Source organism: Camelus bactrianus, chromosome 1, assembly GCF_048773025.1.
Source record: "Camelus bactrianus isolate YW-2024 breed Bactrian camel chromosome 1, ASM4877302v1, whole genome shotgun sequence".
NCBI lineage: Eukaryota > Metazoa > Chordata > Mammalia > Artiodactyla > Camelidae > Camelus > Camelus bactrianus.
Genome location: NC_133539.1, coordinates 81,601,600 through 81,622,754, shown reverse-complemented (window position 1 = coordinate 81,622,754; position 21,155 = coordinate 81,601,600). Strand labels below are relative to the sequence as shown.

Below are 21,155 nucleotides of genomic sequence, written 5' to 3'. Positions count from 1 at the left end.
TAATGATTCCCTTCTTTGCCTTTTCTTTTTTTCATCCATTTGCCCGACACTTCTGAGCGCCTACAAGTGTGAAGCGTTGTGCTGAACGCGGAGGAATCGGTCAGGAACGAGGCAGGCGCGCTCCCTGCCTTCTTCGGGCTGGCCTGGGCGAGGGTCTATGCTGCTTTTTTGACCACCTCATGGGCCTGGCTTCTTCCTTCCGAAGCCTGTCCTGGTCTTGCAATTACAGCTCTGCACCTGCCTCTGGCTGGAAGCGACAGGGGGCATTTTTTTTGGAGTGGGGGCAGGAAACAGACTCCCAAGTTCCTGAAGGGGTGCATGTAACTGATGTTACCAGGAATAGCAGGAAAGCCTTGGTGCCCTGTGTTTCTTGGCAGCACGCTCCACCTGTCCTAGAGAAGGTCATTTGCTGGATTCATTTTGTCACAGTGCTATCCAAACATTTCATTTTCTAAATAACATTTAGAGGGTTCAGTCCTAATTTATTGTGTTGTCCCCTATTTTACATGTACTGGAAGCTTCTCCTTCCTTTTAACTTCTGTTCAAATACTGAAAAGCTTTTTAACATGTCCCCCAACTTCCCAGTAGCATAAATCACACATTGTCTCTTTAGAGTTTTGTGGTCTCTCTTGTATCAGCAGCGTTCTGCCTCAAGCCGAAAGCTGATGCAGACACACTGGTTATCAAAGAAAGACCTACGAGGGGAAAGGGCCTAGACAGTGCTTGAAGGAATCCAGCAATGACCCCTGAATATTCCCACTTCTGAGTCATCACCCTTTTGTTCATTCAACCAGCACCCTCTTAGAATTAAATACCTTCTGTGTGCCAGGCGGTCTGCTGGGAACACAAAGACAAATGAACCACAGCTCTGCCCTCTAGGACCTCATCAGCAGAACCCCAACAATCTCGACGATCTTCAGGCCCTCATCATTCCCAAAGGGGTGAGCACTAAGATGTTCTGAGGATCAGTATACACCAGGTACCATGCTAAATGCTTTGGGTTTATATCCTCACTATACCACCGTGGGTTAGCTTCCATTATCCCCATTTTACAGATGGAAAAACTTCAGTGTTAAAGAATTCAATTAACTTGCCCCGAGTGACGTAGATTGTAAGTGGTGCAATCAGAGTTTGAACCGAGGCTGCCTGGCGGCCGAGCCCAGGTGCTCCGGGCGGCTGCTGTGGTAGGTGGCTCTGCTCTCGGCCACAGCCGACTGGACCAGGAGAGGACACCTGAGCCAAGCACGGTCAGATTCCCATTGGAGTTCACAGTCAGGTCTGAGAGATATTGGTCAGTCTGCTGGGCAGCTGACCTGGGATGTGGTGAACACCTTGCAACGGGGGCCGGGGGGCGGTGAGAGCGCATGCATATGGGGGGAGAGAAAGCTGGTCTGTGGAGAGAGAACAGGGAGAAACGTGGAGGAAACAGAGGTGAGGGCAAGGAGAGACAGGCAGTGAGAGAGCCAGAGATCCACCTGCAGGTGGAAGTCGCTGAGCTGAGCTACTAATCCCTCTCCAGTTTCTGGTTCCATCTCTACATCGGGTCCCAACTCGCTCTCTGCCTTTGGATTCCTTTAATGAAAGACTTTTGAATCCTTATTCCCCTCTCTTTGATGCCTACCCTGCCTTCTTTTCTTACGCTGCTTTAAGTGGGTTCTTTTTTTCTATTACTTATAATCAAAAGAGTCTTTGTGACAATAAGCTAGTGTTCTGGTTCGGCGGGTGGAGAAACCCTGGAGAGACACCAGCTGGTCAGCGAGGAAGGCGGTGTGGACAGAGGCCCACGGAGTCCCGGGAGAGGCTTCAAGGAGAAAGGGAAGGTGGACCAGACCCCCGGGGGTCTGCGGGGAATGATGGGCTGCGGCGGGCGAGGAAGAATAGCTCTTCCAGGAGGTGGGCCCCTCGGACAAAGCGGCAGATGACAGCGGGGGTGAGGTGCTCAAGAGGGGAGCGTGGGAAGGTCCCGTGGAGCCGTAGGGACAGAAAGGCAGAACCACAGGCGCAGGGGTGCGCACTACAAGGGTCTCTGACAAGACCACGGCTAGCAGAGCCAGTGCGATCCTTGCAGAGCCGTGTCTCCCCTCCCTTGGGGATGACGAGTGGAGTGAGTCTCCTTGATGTTCACCTTGGGGAATTGAACCAATACCGCCCTGTAACGAATTCTATTGGAGTGAGTTTTTCTTTTCTTACTATGTTGTCATACTTTAACTTGTATTTATCTTTTTAATACATATATTTTTAGTGGATTTCAACTCAGGTTTGTTATGGTAAAAGCCTGCATTTGGGAAAAGGAGAATTTAGACACTGAGAGGACCAAAAGCTTTTAGGGCCCTCAGTAGATGAGATTCCTACATGACGCTGGCGAGGGCTATTTTCAAGGTGATCGATGGCGGTCATCAAGTATTTTTTAAATAACACGGAGCCATTCGGATGTGGCTGGTAACTGAACTCAAACCGTGGCTCCAAATGTCCACTTCAAGGTATTGGCTCTGTCATAAGATTCAAACAAATTGTAAACCACATTAGAAATTGGAGTCCTTTTATTTCGAGTCAGAGAGTAACTCATTCCAGAACACTTCCTCTCATGTTTTCCTAAGAGGCGAGGTATAGTGATAGAAACCCTCCACGCTTCCATTGAAATCATCCATTCACCGTGCTAGATTTATATACCAGCACGACACAATGTCAACTTCAGCAGCCAAGTCCATTTTTCATTCCAGGCGTATGTGAAAGGACTCTTTAAAGTCTACTTGAAAGATTCGGCAGGGCCATAAAATGAAATTCTAGCAAGTTGCTTTGTGAACTAGTCTCAGTAATAGCTCTACTGCCAATTACGATTTCAAAGGACTTATTCATCTCAAAACTACAGTTCCTTTCTTTCTTACAAAAAATGAGATGCCCTCTGCCTTTTTGGAGAGCGAAGCCTCCTCTTAGTGTCTTCCAATCTTTGGAAGGGGAAGGACAGATGATCTATGTTTATGTTTAAGAAGGAAGGGTGGGAAGTGTTAACAAGCAAAAGGAGAGCTCAAGTCTATGGAGGAGAGTGAAATGAAATAGTTAACATTTATTGGATGTTTGCACGCATTAACTCACTTAATCCTCCCAACCAGCTTGTGAGTCATATACTATCACTGATGAAATTTCGTAGATGACAAAGTGGCTGCAGGGAGAGGTCAAGTAACTTCTGCCCCTTGTCACCAGCCATTACTCTCCTTCCAAGTAAAGACCTGCCGTCAAACTTGCATGGTGATGGTGAAGCGAAAAGGCGGATGGGAATGTGTCCAGGCCCTTCTGGTTGGCACAGATACAGTGGGGAAACACTGCATGTTGGAGGGGCCAGGGAAAGGGAACCTGACACCCCGCCCTCCCCCAGGAAACGCCGTTCCTAGAGTTTAAAAAAACAAAATCACTCAGTGCGCTGAGGTGCATTTTAAAGTACATTTGCATACTTCTTTGTTCTGTCACCAATATAGCTTACTAGTCCTTAATGTTAATTTAACTAGATAATATCACCATTTCTTGGAACTATCCAGCAATTTCTCCATAAAATCCACAAGGATAAAACCTGGGGTAGGGAGGAGAAGGCATAGCAAGGCCAGTGATGCTATTTGGATAGACCATTCATTTCTGTGTTCCACTGGTAGGAAATATCTGGGTTTGCCAGTTTTACATCCTCAGGCTCAAATTCTATATTCCGATTTGCATAGCTCCTTCTGAAGAATTTGGACTAACGTGATTAAGTCACCCTGCAAAAGCTTAGAAGGATGCAGGAAAGAAGGTGGACAATTAAAATCACTCAACAATTTAGAAACATGGGTCCTTCTCCCTCCCCCACCCCCGGTTCCCTAAGATACACGCCATAAGCATCCTCTGTGAAAGCTCTAACATAAAAACCAATTAAGGAATGCACTTCCTTTACACAGTTTTTATCCCAACTTACCTCTCTTATCATCAAGGTTCCTTCTCTTGAAATACTGCTGCTGAACGTGTCCGCGTGCGAGGTCTCCAGCCCGTGTGTGCCGACCATCCCCACGTTGTACTGCTCAGCACTCCCGGGGGCTCCTGTTGGTCTGAAACGGGAGGGAACAAAATTCATGACAGTGCATGTTTAGGGAATACCTGTTCTCTGTCTACGGAAATTTTTTTTTTATTGTGGTAAAATATACATAACAGAAAACTTACCATTTTAACCATTTTAAGTGTTCAGGTCAGAGGCCTTAACCACGTCCTATTTTAGCCTTTCACGCTGCACTGATGCTCGAACTGGGCTCCCACTTTTGCAGTGTCCCCTCTCGACCTGCTCACTGCCCAGCAGCCAGCATGAGCCACAAGGCTCTGAGTGATCTCCAAGCCCTCCTTACCCCACCTTTGACCAGCAGATACCCTGAACTTTGCACACGCTCTCCCCTCTGCCTGGAAAGCTGTTTCTCACCCTGGTTCTTGGCTGGTTCCCTCTCATTCATCTGATTTCATCTTAAATGCTACCTTCCCCTAGAAGCCTTCTCTCACCACCATCTATGTCTTATCCCACCAGCCAGCCTCCTCTTTCTCTTCACTCTTTTTCCTTAATGGTTCTCATCACAATTAGTAATTCTTTATCTTTTTTGACTCTCTTTTAACTTTCCTATTTTCTCTCATCAGAACAGACGCTTGTGAAGGCAGAATTCTTGTCTCTTTGCTCATCATGGTATATATACCCAGAACCCAGCATAGAGCTTGGCACGGAGTAGGAGTACAAAAAATAATCATTTTGTAGAGAAGAGTTACCAGTTAAGGGCATTCTGGTGGACCAGGCATTCATCTACAAGGCTGTTCAACTCAAGAGTATCCAGTAGTTTTAAAAACCTGTAATCACCCCCACTGTGGTATATCTACTTCCAATCTGTCTCCTGCTTTTATATTTAGATACAATGGGAGAAGGGAATAGGATCCTGACATACATCCTGAGAGCAGGATTGATGTTTGCTGTGTCCTGTGGCACAGACCACAGCCCCATGGGAAACCCTGGACCAGGAGGGCGATGTGGTCCACCCACAGTTCTCAAAGCTGCACCTATAGTTACCCTACTGGGCAGCTAACTCTTTTAAAGTGGGTTTTTTAAAAACAGGAAAGGTACTAGGGTTTGTTTCTCTCAGTAGGTGTATTAATCACATCTTTTACCATTTTGTTCTTTTATTTTAATTGTTTCTTATACAGTAAAAAAAAAAAAAAATTCTCATTTCTTGGGTCCTTTCAAAGCCCAAGGATTTGATGGAATATTCAATCTAAGAAAAAACGCCAGACTTATGACATCTCTGGGGCAGAGAAGATATCTACTGAGGATTTTTATCCAAAATGGAGAGGCAAAAAGATGAAAAGGTGAGTCCAGAAAAATAGTGTATAGCCAGATGCTTAATTTGAAATGATTAAACTGGAGCAGTGGATTGAATACATCCAAGTATGAGTTAGAACTTATGAGTTTGGGAAGAAATACCAAAGAAGCATTTTCAATATTTCACTCCCAGAAAGGAGCTATTAATAGTGTTCCAGAGACATGGAAGAAGAAATTGCTGTAATGAATTTCTGGTGTATTGCTAGATTGGTGGATCAGAATAATTCTCAAAACCACGATTTCTTCACTCATTTGTTTCAAATTTGCTTTATCTTGTATGTATTTTATTTTCGTATATTCTTATTTTTATATTTTATAATAAAAATGTATTTTTATTTTATATATGCCTTAAATTCTTGTTTACGACAAGGTGGTAAAACGAATAAATCAATAAATGAAGCAGTGGTCAAGAGTTGAAGCCTCCTAGGATGGGAGTCACTTTCTTTCATCACTCAGTCCCTCTTTGCTACTATTAGGGGCTAGATTTACCTGGCGGCCACCACCAGGCTGACTCTGTACAATCAAGCTCTCTTTCACCATTAGACAGTCCCACAGGAGTTCAAAGATTAAGGATAGTTTGGCTCCACTTTCTTTTTTTAAACCCTGATGATGTTATGATTCTATCCAAATATTTTAATCAGAAATATGTCAATATGAATGAATTTTCATGAAGAGTATTTCCTAGAGCTCTTTCCAGTAAGACAATTATTTGATTAATTTTCTACACATCTCAGTTACACTCTTTCCCAATTTTTGCATTTTCATTATTATTTTATTAAAATTATCATTGGTTCCAATTGTTTTCTATGTAAATCTTATAGTAAAGGTTTGGTACACAAATCAACTTTTTTTTTTTTTTGTCCATTGTCAAAGGCTTCTGTGGCCATTACTTCTATCAAGTCCAATTTTTCTGGACTCATTTTAAAGGTATAAATTTTATTAAGAAGATTTGATTCATCTGTCAATTTTTAGCCAATAACAAGTTTTCAGTGTATAGCGTTAGTCACAGTCAGTTTTGCCTTTTTGCTGAATAGTTTTCTGATTTTTTTCCTGTGGGTCAATTTTATACATTTCAATTTTATGAGCCAGAACTGCTTCATTTGTGATAAATTTTTATGGTGAGCAGTACAAGCTGTTTTAGTTTTATTTTACATTATTTCTACAAATAATAATTCTTATAGATTGACTAAAAGGTAATAATCTCTATTTCTTCCCTAGTCATTTTTCTGCTAAAATGGTGAGCAATTCCTCTTAGTTTAAGGTTGTTCTATTGTGTAGGATTCATCTGTTGTATTGTGACTCTTCTGTACATATTTGTTCATTCTGTGTACCTTGTATTAATTGCCCATACCATTAATTTTTCTATTACCATGTTGTCTGACATAAGGTAATGGCTGTTGATTATGGAAAAATCCCACAAATTTCTGCATGCTCCAAAGCTTTTAGAAAGCCAAGAGCAGCCCACAGTTCATGTTTCAGAGACTGCAGAACATTTTTAAATCACAGAGGAGGGCTTCTTGCTGTGTCTGTCATTGTTGGTCACTTCCTTCTGTCCTTCTCTCTCCCCTGGCTCTTGAGAGACAGGCTTTCCCTTTCAGGGTTGTCCTTGAACTCCTCTGTCTCTGACTGTTTTGTCTAGGGTTCAGAGTTCCCAGCTATGCCACAGCAATCTTTATCAGGCCTTTAGGAAGTCTTTCATTCATTCATTCATTCACTTACTTATTAAAAGTTTGTTATGTGATACAGATTGCACCAGATGCTAGAAAAAAATCTGAAGAATAGGACATAACCCTTGACTTCCAGGATGATAATCTAATGGAGGTTGAGAGACTAATAAGGTCCATAAAGTGATGGGCAAAAGACAACAGAATTAGTTTAGCAACATAGTATTTCTAATTCAGTGCCAAAGCTAAATAGCCGGGCAGAGGACCAGTGTTCTCCTTCTCCTTCTCGTGTTTTCACAATCCCTCCCTCTGGCTCTTTCTTCCAATCAAAGAACATGACAAGGTCTGTCCTCTCTCCCATTTCATTGAAACATCTCCCTTGACCCTAATCTGCATTTACCACTCAGGCTTAACACTTCTCTTTTCTTAAAATTCTCCTTGCAAAGTTCTCCAGTTTATTCTTCAACACACTATGGTTCACTCCTCAAACGACTGCTTCCTGTACTTGACTTCCAGCACCTCGGGGACACGCCCCAAGTCATTTCTTTGCTGTAAGCGTCAGTGATTACTTTTTGTCTTTGCAGTGTATGGTTCTTGCCTGTGTCTATTACTGATCACTCCACCCATTCTTCTCTACTCTTTTGGCTTTGAGACAACTTTCCTCTGGATTTCCTTTTACCCCTCCGTTCCCTCTCTGTTTTCTTTAGAAGCTCCTCTTAAATGCTACTGGTCTTCAGAATCCTGCTTCAGGATAATCTTTTGACAGGCTCTTATCTAAGCCCATTACAACCACCATCTTTTTGCTCTCAGGTTTCTCCAGCTCAACGTGCTCCAAACAGAAACCATCATCTCCTGAACTGATGCTTCCCCCTGTATCACTGACCTCAGTTAGTGGCATTACAAGCCATCTAGCCATCCATGCTAGAAACTCCACAGTCCTTCTGGACTCCTTTCTCTCATTGAATCGGAGGATTCAATTTGGATCCTGCCAAACTTATCGCCTAAACATGCCTCCAATATCTTCTATCCTTTTTGTGACTTGCTCTTCTGCTAATAATATTCCTTATAGATTGACTAAAAGGTAATAATCTATATTTCTAGGTCTGCTTCCTTTGTTACCTGAAATGTCCTCTTGATGGTCACCCCACCTCCGGTCCCGTCCCTCTCCTCGCCACTCCACACCACACAGCTGCCAAAATGAGCTCTGAAACATACTTCTGACCGTCGCACTCTTCTGCTTTCTACTTTGAGCAGCTCCCCATTAAGCAAAGGATAAACGAAGTTCCTTCCTGTGGCTTACAGGCCCTCCATTATCTGCCTTGCCTGTCCCTCTAGCCTTACTTTTTTTCACCAATATTTTTTATTTCTAAGTCTAACAACATGTAACTTCTAGAAGTTTCCTAGACACATCGTGCCACCCAAACCCTTGGATGACTGTAGTCTATCTCCTCTTCCTAAAGGATTCTTTTACGTTTTCTGCCTCCCCCTGGGTAACTCATCCTTTAAAATGCAGTTCAGGTACCCCAGCCCCACCCCAGCGCCACTGGGATAGTTCAGGTGATCTTCACTCTGCTTCCACGTTACCCTCTGCACATCTCTGCCAACGCGCTTGACGCATGTCCCTGCAATTTCAGGCCTTATTACTGTCTGTTTCTTCAGTGCCAAGCACTGTGCCTGCTGGCATGCAGGCAGCATCCAGTAAATGTTTAATCAATCATTGAAGGTCTTGGGCCAAAGTCTTTGTTTAATGGCTCTAGTAAGATTTCATTCAAGTTTATTGTCAAAATATAGCTCTTCTACGAATTGATGAGCAATCATTTAAGAGGATAATTATTAGCATATTTAAAATGTCCTGAATAACTAATGTTGAGTTTCACCTTTTTAAAATTTAAAAAGTGACTTTGGCATTGAGTTCACTTTTCTGTATAGAATGTGCCAAAACAATGTTGTTATAATAGGATAACAACAAAAAAATCTGTTCACATATGTCATAGAATTTTATAGTACAAAGAGTGACCCTTAAAGTATGCAAATTAAACAAAATCATTTAGGAGGTTAGAAGATCCCAGGAAAGAATGTAGACTGTGACAAGAGAATCTAACTGTATTACAAATGTATTAAAAACATATTTCCATGAGCGGGGTGGGGCACAAGATGTTGACCTAAGTAACTGTGGAAACAAATGGAGTCTATACAATTAAAGGCAAAAGAAACTGCACATAAGCACTATACTCTGGTTGATAAAGTTTTTTTCCCACGGGGGTACAGATTAACCATTGTGATACTGCTATTTGTATACACTGGAAGTAGACAATTAAGTAAATGGTTGGTAGATTGAGAGAGCCAGGTTTCTTACTGTTGGGCTGAGGATTTACAGACAAGGAAGGGAAGGGTGCTAGAATGATCTGCGTGGTAATACATCAGCTGAGGAAATCTGGCTGAACTCATCTTTAGCTTACTATAGACACAGATGGCTACATACAGAAATGTTTATAAATATGTGTGCATACATGGGTTAATATACACACATATATCTCCTTGTTCTGTCAGCTGAGACGGCCTTAAAGAAATTCAATTCCAGTAGCAATGAGCATACCTAGTGCCCAAATCTTCTAATATCATTGTTTAATAACAAGGAATCAGGACTCCTTGGAGACATTGTTGATTCCAGGACTGGAGTGGGAAATACACAGGATGAACCTGCAGCATCTGATAGTGTCAGAAAGTGAGGAAGAGCTTGATGGGGGATGTCAGTCAAAGGGACACAAGAGCTTCCAACAGTTAAAGCTGGGACAACTTGAGCCACAAAATAAAGTATTTGGTTGTTATCCAAAGTTCTAAATAAATACCCATGAATCTACACTGATATAAATAAAAGTGTGAATAAATTAATAAATGCAGGAGAAGAGACAAGTCTCCCGTACAGAAGAATTCCACATAAATTATGTAGCTACTCTGCCCCAAGAAGGGTGAACACAACTCCCCACTCCTTAAGTGGGAGCTGTGCACAGCGGCTTCTTTCCAAAGAGCACATATGGAAAAGGGGGTTGGGGGGTAGTTACTTCACAGCAGAGAAACCACTACTTCAGCCAGATGCTCAAAGTCAATGTCAACAGTGGTAAGTCATGTTGATAGTATATACCATTGATACAATATGATAAAAATGACATGCAAACTCTGTGACCTTCCTCCCCCAAACAGTAGCCCTAGTCTAATCATGAGACTAACATCAGATACATTCCACTAGAGGGGTATTCTATAGTATACCTAATCAGGACTCTTTAAAACTGCCAACTTGATCAAAAACAAGGGAAGTCTGAGAAACCCACAGCCAAGAGGAGTCTAAGGAGACATGACAATGAAATAACTAAAAGTAATGTGGTATCCTGAACGGGATCTGGAACAGAAAAAGGACATTAGGTAAAAACTAAGGAAATCTGAATAAACTTTGGACTTCAGTAAGGTGTATCGATATTGGTTCATTAGTTATAACATATGTACATACTAATGTACAGTGTTAATAACAGGGAAAACTGTGTGCAGCGGTGGGGTGAGGTGGGGGAGTAACATGGGAACTCTCTGTACTATCTGCACAATTTTTCAGTAAATCGAAAACTGTTCCAAAAAGTAAAGTTTAGGCAGTTACTCACCTGAGTCTGCCCACTCTCTCCTTGAGAGTGTACTATTATTTAATAAATCCTCACTTTAAGTTCTTGAAAAAAAATTTTAAAAATAAAAAATAAAGTTGATTAATAATGAAAGAATTTAAAGGGCAATGATTTAAAGACAATAAAGCTAAAAACACTTTAACATTTTATAGGTAAAATAATCCTTTGTTCTAAAAATTATTTTTTGGCTATAGAGTCTGGGTAGGAAAATTAATTGTTTGAAGTTTTATAAAGGCTGTAAAAATAAATCACATCAACTAATTAGAAGGAAAACTACAGAAAATTTACTGTAATTAGTCCACATGTTTAGAACAATAATTTCCTCTAATTGGATTTGTCAAAAAGTATTCCTGCAGGTATTGATTTAATTCAATTCAATACACATTTATTGAACACCTGCCACGTGAAAGGCCCTTGATTTGGCACTGGGTAGCAGATATAACAGCTGAAGAAGACACAGTTCCTGAAACTAAAGAGGTTAGCATCTGGAAGAGCATAAAAGCATAACAGAAATACTCAAATCCAAGGTAGGATGTAAGAATGTGGGACAGAGGGAGAGGTCACTCCAAGAAAAGGCACAAAATTGGAAAAGTGCAAGGCATTTGTAAAGAATGATGAGTGGGTCAGTTTGGCTGGAGCACATGCTGGGGTCCTCGTGGGCCCCAGGAATGAAAAGAGTTGTAGGGCACAAGGGATACAGCACGGCCAGAGCCCGCACCGTGGACAGGACGGCAGAGAGGACTGCGGGCAAGGGGAGTGTGACAACGGCCCAGGTGGGTAACAGGGTCAGAACCATGGCTTTCATCGCCCAGACTGCATTTTACGAGACTGTACAAAATTCAGTGACAATGATAGCAAAAGATGGTCCTAATGATCAAAACTGTGCCTCACACGTACTGCCCTGAAGCATACTTGAGGGAAGATACTGATACAAAAGGCTGCCTCTCCGGCTTGCTTGGTCTGAAGCAAATCAGCTTATGTGCCTTTCATTCCCTCCTATTCTATATAAAGCATTTATTTTTCCTGATTGTAAAAATAGTGCATGCTCATCAAAAAATTGGGGCTATACATAAAATAAAAATCCCTTATAGCTGTGTAATTCAGAGGCAACCACTACTGTAATTTTCCTTCACTCATTATTTTTCTATGCAGAAGGCATCAGGAAGTCAGTGCAGTTGGTTAGTGATAGAATACAGTCTTAGTTACGTGCACTCTCATAGATTATACTTTATACTACAAAGATGAAGCCAGCACTGTACGCAGCAGAGGTTGTTGTTTTGCACATCAGGATCTACAGCTGTTTGTCTGAACGACTGGGCTCCATTTCTGAAAAGCTCTTTTGTATACACTTCACGGTAGTGAACTGTGTTGCAGTATATTTGTATTTTTTTCTCCAAAAATATATAGCACAAAAAGCAAAGGTTTATTTTCACAGTAGAAAATACAAGTGGTAAAAATGTCTGTAAGAAGCAGCCTAACTCAGAAATATCCTATTCCTAAAGAAACAATTCTTAGGTATATAACTACCGTGCTGTAGCAGAAAAGAATGTATATATTTTATATTCACAAAAATGCATAATTTACCAAGTTGGAATAAACATATGCACACACATTTGTATCCTGTTCTTTCACTGAGTATGTTTCATATATAATTAAATATTTCAAGTGCTTTTTAATGGATAATCATGTCAACCTGTCTAAAATTTGAGAATTTTTTAAGAGCCACGTCAAGTTTTGCCTCTACTTTAAGAATTCAGTGTAGCCCATTTATTATTTCTCAGGATTACAGCAACAGCTCCTTTGAATTCCTTTACCAGTATCTAGTCTGTTCTTCCAAATCGTCTTGCTGAAATGATTTCTTTCAGACATAGCACTGATCATGTCACTCCGTAACTCGAGACCTTCAGTGGTTCCCCAGTGGCTGCGTGATAAATGCACTTCTTGGTCTAGTTTCAAGACTGACTTCCCCCCTCACAGCCCCTACATCCCCATCCCCACCAAACTTAACCTTCCATGCATTTCCTTCCACTCTACCCGCCTGGGAGTCTAACATGACTCCGTGTTCCTTTCTACCCTGATGACAGTTACTCGTGTCCATGTCTTTCCCTGGATTAGGCTATAAACTCCTTGAAGCCAGGATTTGCAATTTCAGTTCAGTGCAGCTAAATGTAAATCAGAGTCACTGAAGATCAACTGTATACCAGACAACATGCAAAGTGTTAAGAGTAGAGAGAATAAGGCACAATCCTCAACCCCAAGGATCTCACAGCCCAGAGAGGGAGACAACTTGTAATAAATAACCAGATTCAAGGCACTCCTGGAAATGGTGGGAATACACAGGAGATTCAGTGCAGCATGGAAGGTGGGGGGGCGTCTATCTGTGCAGGCTGGGCTGTGAGGAGGTGATTTCTAAAGGGACAGGCGAGTGCCAGACAGCAGAGTGCCAGACAGCAGAGAGGAAGCACAGCATGGTATATTTAGGCAATTTTAGGAAGGTGGGTGTTTCTGTACTGGAGGAAGAGAGGACTTGCCTTTAGAGATACAAGGATGAATATCACTAAGAGCCTTGCAAAACATGACAGGAGGCTTAAAAATCAAATGCACATCTCTTCCAAGGTCGTCTTTGGCTATTCTTCCAACTATTTATATTACTCTGAAATTTTCCATATATAATTTTGTCTCTCTCCAACTAGAATGTAAACTTTTGGAAGGTGGAATTCATGTACACACTTCTTGAATGGCTCAAAGCCCTCAGTATGGGGTCTAAAACACAGTGCAAGTCTTACCAATCTTTTGAATTCATAATCCACCCTCATCCTCATAGTTGTATGTTCAGTACTTAAAGGGAATTTAAAACATCTGTTAGAAGAATTAACCAATGCTGAGTCATGACAAAAACTGAAAGGACCAGTATATTCTGCAGGAATGTTCTGGATTAGTGATTTTGCCTCTAGAACAATTTTATTTGCTATTAAAAAAAAGCAACTTAATGCAATTTGTTTCAAAATGTCATATTTTAGCATATTTATGGTTGTCAATATCTGGGTAATCAGCAATAAAATAACAAGTATATGGATTTTCAGTTATGATAATTGGATTTGCCTCTCAGAATTGCTTGTCTGAGCGATTGTTAATCAATGGATGACATTTCCTGCAGATTTGCCGGTCCTGTCTTTCCAATCTCTGCTGGACAAAACAGTAATCTGTGGCCTGAAATGGCACCTTCTCTACAGGGAGTAAATGTGGTGTAATGACCGACAGTAGTAGCTGAACCAAAGAAATGGAAGTGAAGGAGGAGTGAAGCTAGAAAAGTTAGCATCACTTGTTATCCAAGTGAGAGCAAACCAGGGCAAGGGAACCTTATGTTTATTTAGGGGAGGAAATGAGAGATGCATGTGAGTGTGATTGTATGAGTATGTTTGAATTGGGGAAGCAATAGGGGAAGAGGAGAGGTTCTTTTATAGGATCCAGATGATGAGAAGAAGAAAAAGTGAGACTCCTCATTTTTTTTTTAAAAAAGAGATGACATAAAGGCTGCAGATACGAAGGGAAAGACAGGTAGCTATAAATACAGGTATAAATACCTAAAAAAAGAAGACTGCAAAGAGACAGATGGGATGTCTGTGGTGAAGTCACAGGCCGCAGCAAAAAGGATCACATGAAAGGGAGAATGGAGACGATGAAGTAGAAAATCTTAATAGGGACGTATTTAAGTCAAACACTCAGAAGTTTCTTTGCAGGTTTGTTCAACTCCTGATTCTTCTGCTGGGATGCTAACCCACGCTGCCTCGGGCATTCCTCCTGAGTGGCGGTGGGGATGGTAAGCTAGAGGTCTCACGCTGTCCACTTTAACCCCTAAGTGCCACTGCCTGTGATCTCACTCTTTCAGTTCCGGGGGGACAGGCATGTGACAACAGTGTGGCTGTCACTATCCATCTGCCCTGGGATGACAAGAATCAAGAAATTGTCACCAGCAGGACAGTCAACCCAGCAACAGTCTAGATAAAGCACATGCGGTTGTAGAAATGCTACCTGTTCTAAGTGACTGTGTCCAGGGAGAGAGCTGGCTATAGATGCTGTAATAAAAACACGAATCCCCAAAGTCAACCGATCCTGCCAGAGACACATACACCATCTATGTTTAGTTCACACCTCCTGTCCTTTCGTTTTGGAGACCTAGCCCCTCCTGGCCCCAAAGTAGAAAGCCAGCCTCTTACATCAGTCGGGGTATGTCGCTGACAGCCACCGTCCCGTCCTGGGCCTCGCTCTCCCCATCTTCCTCCTCTTCGTCGCTACTTTCCGACTCCTCACTTGAGGAGGAGTAATCCGTCACCTTCTTCAGCGGGCGGTTGGTTTCTTCAATCCGAAGTTCTCTTAATTCTTTGGCTAATGCCGTCAGATCCTACAAGAGAGAAGTTTGCCCAGCAGATATGAAGCGTAGATACAACCAAACCAGCATCTCTCAGCAAGTCAGTGCTCCAGCTTAAGCAACAAGAAGGAAAAGCTCTATATAGAACTGTTACAGACAGAGTTACTGCATGAAACCAAGAAAATGATGTTTGTAGCACGGAGAAACTAGAAAAGAAAGATGAAATAAATTAAAACGTTGTTCAAAACCAGTTGCTAGACCGAGACTGTTCAGTTCTGAATCTGCACGTGTATATATGTGTATGTGCATTGTGTGTGTACACATATATACAAACATTGCCTTCTCGTTTTATTTTGGGAAGGTGAAGTTGGTCACCAACCCTCTGAGTTAATGGGAAAATACACAGGATTAGAAATTGTTCCCCAGTATTTTGGGACTCCTGCCCAAGCCACAGGCATGGCCTTTCCCCTCTTGTGATTGCCCCATACCAAATTCTAGCATCAGTCACAGAACGGAGCAACTCCCAAGGTTCCAGCTACCACAATGACTCACTTGGTGTGTCATCATTCCCTGGAGAGCAGAGGCACCACATCAAATAATGGCCCACCCCAAAGCCCAGTGCCACTGGAATTTATAGCCACAGAGCTGAGTTAATCAAGAGGAACAACAACAAATTAAAACAAACAAAAAAGACAATAAAACGAACAAACAAAAAAAGAGTTCTCTTCCAGAATGATAGGTGTTTTGTTTTCTTTTGTTTCAGACCGCAGTCACCTGGCAGAAACCCTGGCGAAGAATACTGAAATGAATGTGCAAACACTGAAAGGAAGAGGTCAATTTTCCGTTTTCCATGAGTATGATGAAACCTTTAGCCTTATGGATGTGATGACGTGGTATTTAATCACCAGGCACATGGCAGGCAGTGTGCTCAGGATCTGACTACCTTCGATTTCACATGCTTTCAGAGCAATGCAGAGGGAAGCAGTTCTGCAAAAGCATGGCAGCTCTAATTTGCATGGGTTAAACTGCCCTTGGCACACAGCATGCAAATGGAGAAAAAGCAATTCGATGTCAGTCTTACCATTTCTCCCTATATTAGTGACCCATGTGGGAATCAGAGCATTCAGTGAGAGACAGGGGATTAGGGAGAAAGAAACTCATTTGAAGATACTAAATCTCACAGTTTTCTTATGGCCATATTCTCTCTTTATTTCAACGCAGAAATATATTTGTCCAATTCACCTGATGTGAGGTTAGAGCAATCTAGCTGATCTAAACGACACTTGACAATCTGTCCTGCTTGGTTAGAAGAAAAATGGTGATCAATGTGTGTGACTAAACTACAACTATAATTTTATCTTGAGGACACAACAGATCATCTTGTTTCTTTACTGTTGTCTATGCCAGGCACTGCTAGGCTGGTTAAAACTAGGGACAGGAAATGCTTCAGGTGTTTTGTTTGGTCTAGAAATTTAGGAAGTTCAAAGTGTTAAGTGAAGGAGTCATTTCTTTCTAATTTCATACAAATCAAAGGGAAAGCAATTATGACGTTCAAATTGGTTCTGTAGTCATGTGAATGGAAGCCCCTGGAAAAGGGAAACTTCTGAAAATTCAGACTGTGCATTTTCCACCCAAACACGCTTGCTGGGCTCTCACACGCATGCACACACGCGTGGCCTCAACCTCGGTGGGTATATTCATCCCATCTCTGGAAATGAAATTAGAACTGTATTTAAAAGATTCAGAGAAGATTAAATATAATGATACCTTTCAAAGGGGGGGAAGTTACCACAGAGAATTTTATGCAAATTTATTTCTAGTCTCTTTGGCAATGGGCTAAAACAAGAAAAGCTAACATTCAGATTTCAGCTTTTTACTTCTTTCCTCTTGACAAATACCAGTGTTTATCTTTACCAAATTGAGGAGAAAATGAAAGGTCTGTTATACTTGAACACACTGGGAAAACACAGTTTAGACATTTGTTAAGGCAATGAACATAAAAGGCCTTTATAATCCTCCAAACCAATAAAATAATGAAAAGTTAGATAAATTTATTTTGTATTTTTCCTTCCTATGTTAGGACCATGTTATGTCTTATCAAAGAATATGATTAGCATTTAAAATGTAACTTGTCATTAATAATGCATTTTATTATAATTTAAAGAGAGAATATGGTTTAAACGAGTTTATTTCCAATGTCAATAATTCTGAGTAAAATATAATATTAGCTATGATTTATTTAAATTAATAATACATTTTCCCCATGGATTGGTTTTCCTTATCTCTGACATTTCAAAACAAGACAAAGAAGATTTAAAAAAAATCAGAACTATTTAGAAATATTTAGCTGGTCCAAAGCCCATTGATTTAAAGAAAATCTCACTTGTTAAAATGACCTAATTTTCCCCAAACACTGTATTTATGAATACTTTAAAGCTTTGACTTGCTTTATAATTTCACTTTTAATTAGAAAGTTTTTTTTTATTTGTTTCTGTGTTATTAAAAAGGTTTCCTTCCTCAAACTTTAGAAATAATTGCAAATTCCTTTTAAGTTTAATTGGTAACAGCCTGGAGGGTGAGACATATATGAAAATCCCAAGGTAACAGTAACTCCAAACTAACCCCAGCCAAAGAAAATAAATCTTCTTTGCCAATAGTCTGTGTGTTTAGCTGAAGTTTGTTACTTATCCATCCACTCCGGAAAAACTTACAATAGCAAAGTTATAGAAAACAGACACAATCTAAAACTGACACCATTGGGTTCAGATCCATTTTCATACATTGTTTTCTGACAATACCAATTTTCTCCATATAATGAGTTTTTACGATAATTTATTGCTTGGCTGTCTCAAGCCTGGAGCTAAAAAGCATTAAAAAAATCACTATTTACCATGAGAATATTTGAGAATGTATAACTGAAAAAGAAATACGGCAAAAGGGTAAGATTTTTTTGACTACATAGTAAATGTGAAGGTGGTGAAGGGGCTCTTACCCAAACGTTTCTTTGATGTAGCACTTTTTATAATCAACTTGACATAATTTTTCTTTCAGTAAAGCTTGTTTAATCTGACAGTTAGGCATACTTTTATTTTAAGAAGTACTCTTTTAGGTATCTTTTAAAAAACAATATAGTTTATTCAAATTTTACTTCAATTTTTTAAACTATTAAAATAATAGTTAAAAATTTTTAAGTTGGTCTTTTCTTTACATATTAAAGTAATTTATTTCCTTTTTAGGAAATCTAAAGATATGACAGGGAGAAGTCACTTGATGTCATTATCTTCAACCGTAATGAAAAGGGTCTGGACCACTAAGTTATCATTCCAGTTCCGTCCAGTCTATGGATATGTGCTGGAATTTGTCAGATTCCTACACACCAATGATAAAATGGTGATAAAGCCAGTGTTTGCTTATATATCTAATCTTCATGACATCTATTTCATTATGCTAAAGTAAAAAGAAAATTTATTTTGGAAGGCTGTATGAAACAACCACAGACTGCACTGCACAACCTCACAGTCCATTAGGCAGGACTGCCAGATGAATGCACACTCCCCCAGACTGACTTCTACCAAAAATCAAACCATTAAATTAGCAATAGCAAGCAACAGGGTTTTGGGTTTTTTTTTTTAAGCATTTTAAGACTTTTCATTTCAATCTCGGGTTATCCAAATGGCATATCACTCACTGGAGAGGAAAGCCATATCAAAACCTAGGAATGGAGACGGGAGAAAGATTTAGGTCAAGGTTTTCCGACTGTGGCACTCTTGACATTTGCGGCCGGATAATCCTCCAGCGTAGGTTGCCTTCCTGGGCATTGTAGGATGTTTAGCCGCATCTCTCTGCTCTATGCACAAGATGCCAGTAGACTGCCTCCCACCTCCAAGCTGTGACAACCCAAACTGACTCCAGACTTTGCCAAATGTCCCCTTAGGGGAGGTGAGGGGTGGCAGGATAATCATCCCTGGTGGAGGACCACTGCATTAGGTAGAACCAAGGAATCTTGTATTTTCAGTGGTTCAGACCAGTGATACTCAAGGGGTAGGGTTATAAGAACCAGCTGGAGGGCTTTCTCCCATCATACATGGCTCCAGAGATGTTGGTGCACAGCTTGCACTCCCTCAGTTGCTTGTACCTCTGGGCTCTATCCAGTGTGCAGGAGTATTCCAAAATAAATAAATAAGGCAATTTTTAAGAGCCTTTTTATCCTGGGTTAACCAGATGAAATCCATGAGAGCCTATTCCCTCATGATAGCCACCTCCAAGCTAATTTCTGGACTCATGAGATCTCCTGTGAGTTGTGCACACACACAACCATTTTATCGGCAACCTTAGTACCAGAAGTGTTTGGAAGAAAACTGATAAAAGTTGTGATAATCCCTGTCCTTCTCACTATTATGAGGAGAAGGGGCAAGGCTGTAGCACAGAGCAATTAAAAACATTTCCCTTTGTTCTTTCTATAAACGCCATCCACACACTGCAGATATGGAGAGTCTCATTCTTTTAGGAGCAATAATCCTTTAACTATGATAATAACCTTCTAAATCACTCTGAAGAGTGAGGCGATCATAATTCTAAAAAAGTGAGGCTTTTTGTAAGGATCACACACAGAAACATGCTTCTCCCACTTGCCGAAAGAGCGTCGTGCCCCAGGCCCTGGCTTCATGCAGCACTTCACACGTCAGAAAATGCTGTTGCACACATGACCTTGAGTGATCCTACACAGCCTGGTGAGCGAGGCAAGGCAGGTGTTTTTATCCCTGTTTCATACAGGAGGAAACTGAGGCCCAGAGAGGTTGTGGGACCGGTCACACCAGTGATTTAGTGGGGGAACCAGAATCTGAAAGCAGCCTGTTGACCCCAAAGCCAGCGCTTTTTCTGTATCATTTCACACAAATGGCGCTCAGCAGAGCTACAGCCTAAAAGCCATAATGGTAAGTCTTCAGATTCCATGCAGTTAGGACTCTTTGCAGAAGGCCTGTCTCTTCGAAAACAACCCCACTATGCTGTATTCATGCAGGTCTGACAAGGAGCAGTAAGGCAGTCATCCTTCTTAGCAAGCTGCCTAAGATCGGCAAAGCCATATATTGTTCTAATGGAAAAATGTCTCCGCAGATAAGGAAATAGAGTTACTTAACTTGCTAGGATGCATTAACTATAAAGTCGATGTTGCTGCTGCTGCTGTAGTTAATGTCCCACAAAATTAATCTAACAATACTCGGTAACTCCTTGTTCACAAATCACACACTATAAATTTGGACTGCCCTAGAATGATGTCTCTTTGTGAGTAAAACCGCCATCCTGTAGCAAGGCTGGCGAGTGCAGGTTAAGAGCTCAGGCTTTGCTACTGAAGATGCTAGAAGGAGAAACCGTGCCAATAACAAAGCACCGAGGCTTAGCTTTAGCCAGGCTGTAACATTGGAAAAGTGACATTTTGGCTTAGAAAGACGGTCTCTGGAGCTTTAGGCGGGTGTCTGAGGGTCTCAGGCTGGCTCTGCTGAAGGGGCTCTCCTCCCAGCAGATCACCCAAAGGAATGAGCTTAGTCTGTGATCCACTTGGCCACCATTCTGAATATCAACACCAGGAAGTCAGTTTTATATTTACATCTTGTGAAAGCATGACCGAGTAAAGGTAATACTAACCTCATCTATAGCTTTCTTATAGCTCTGAGATAAGAGGAACCCAATCCAGAAGAGTCCACAGGAGAGGGAGACGCCAGAAGAAAGGCAGCAGGTTAGACACAAAATGGGAATTGTTAGTAAACAACCGGTGAACGCCAAAGGGCCAGAAGAACTCAACAGAACACTGCAGGTTCCCTTCATCGTCACCCTCGCTGTGCTTCCTTACTTCAACATGTTAAAAAAATAGAGCAAACCAAAACATCACATTCATTTCAAAGAAATGATTCTTGGAAACTTTAAATAAGACAAATGGATAGTAACTCATTCCACATTAACTTCCAACTTTGAAATTTTAGCCTCCACGCTCTTATTTCTTTCTTTAAGGCTATTTGGGATCTGTCGTGTACAGCAACGAAGCTAGATTTCAAGTTGCCAGGTCCCCTCTCAGACCACGCTTATCA

General features: G+C 41.2%; 1 protein-coding gene across 7 annotated transcripts in view; it reads right to left on the bottom strand.

Annotated features, from left to right (window-relative positions):
• Positions 1 to 21,155, bottom strand: part of TNIK (TRAF2 and NCK interacting kinase) — a 361,554-nt gene that overhangs the window by 25,895 nt on the left and 314,504 nt on the right. For 5 of the 7 annotated variants that reach the window (XM_074367889.1, XM_074367884.1, XM_010947772.3 and 2 more), the window contains 3 exons: positions 20,716 to 20,739; positions 14,921 to 15,105; positions 3,941 to 4,070 (listed from right to left, as the gene is read on the bottom strand). In XM_074367889.1, coding sequence (XP_074223990.1) covers positions 3,941 to 4,070; positions 14,921 to 15,105; positions 20,716 to 20,739 — 339 coding nt within the window. The remainder of the gene's footprint in view (positions 1 to 3,940; positions 4,071 to 14,920; positions 15,106 to 20,715; positions 20,740 to 21,155) is intronic. The other 2 variants (XM_074367887.1, XM_074367892.1) reach the window with 1 other exon arrangement.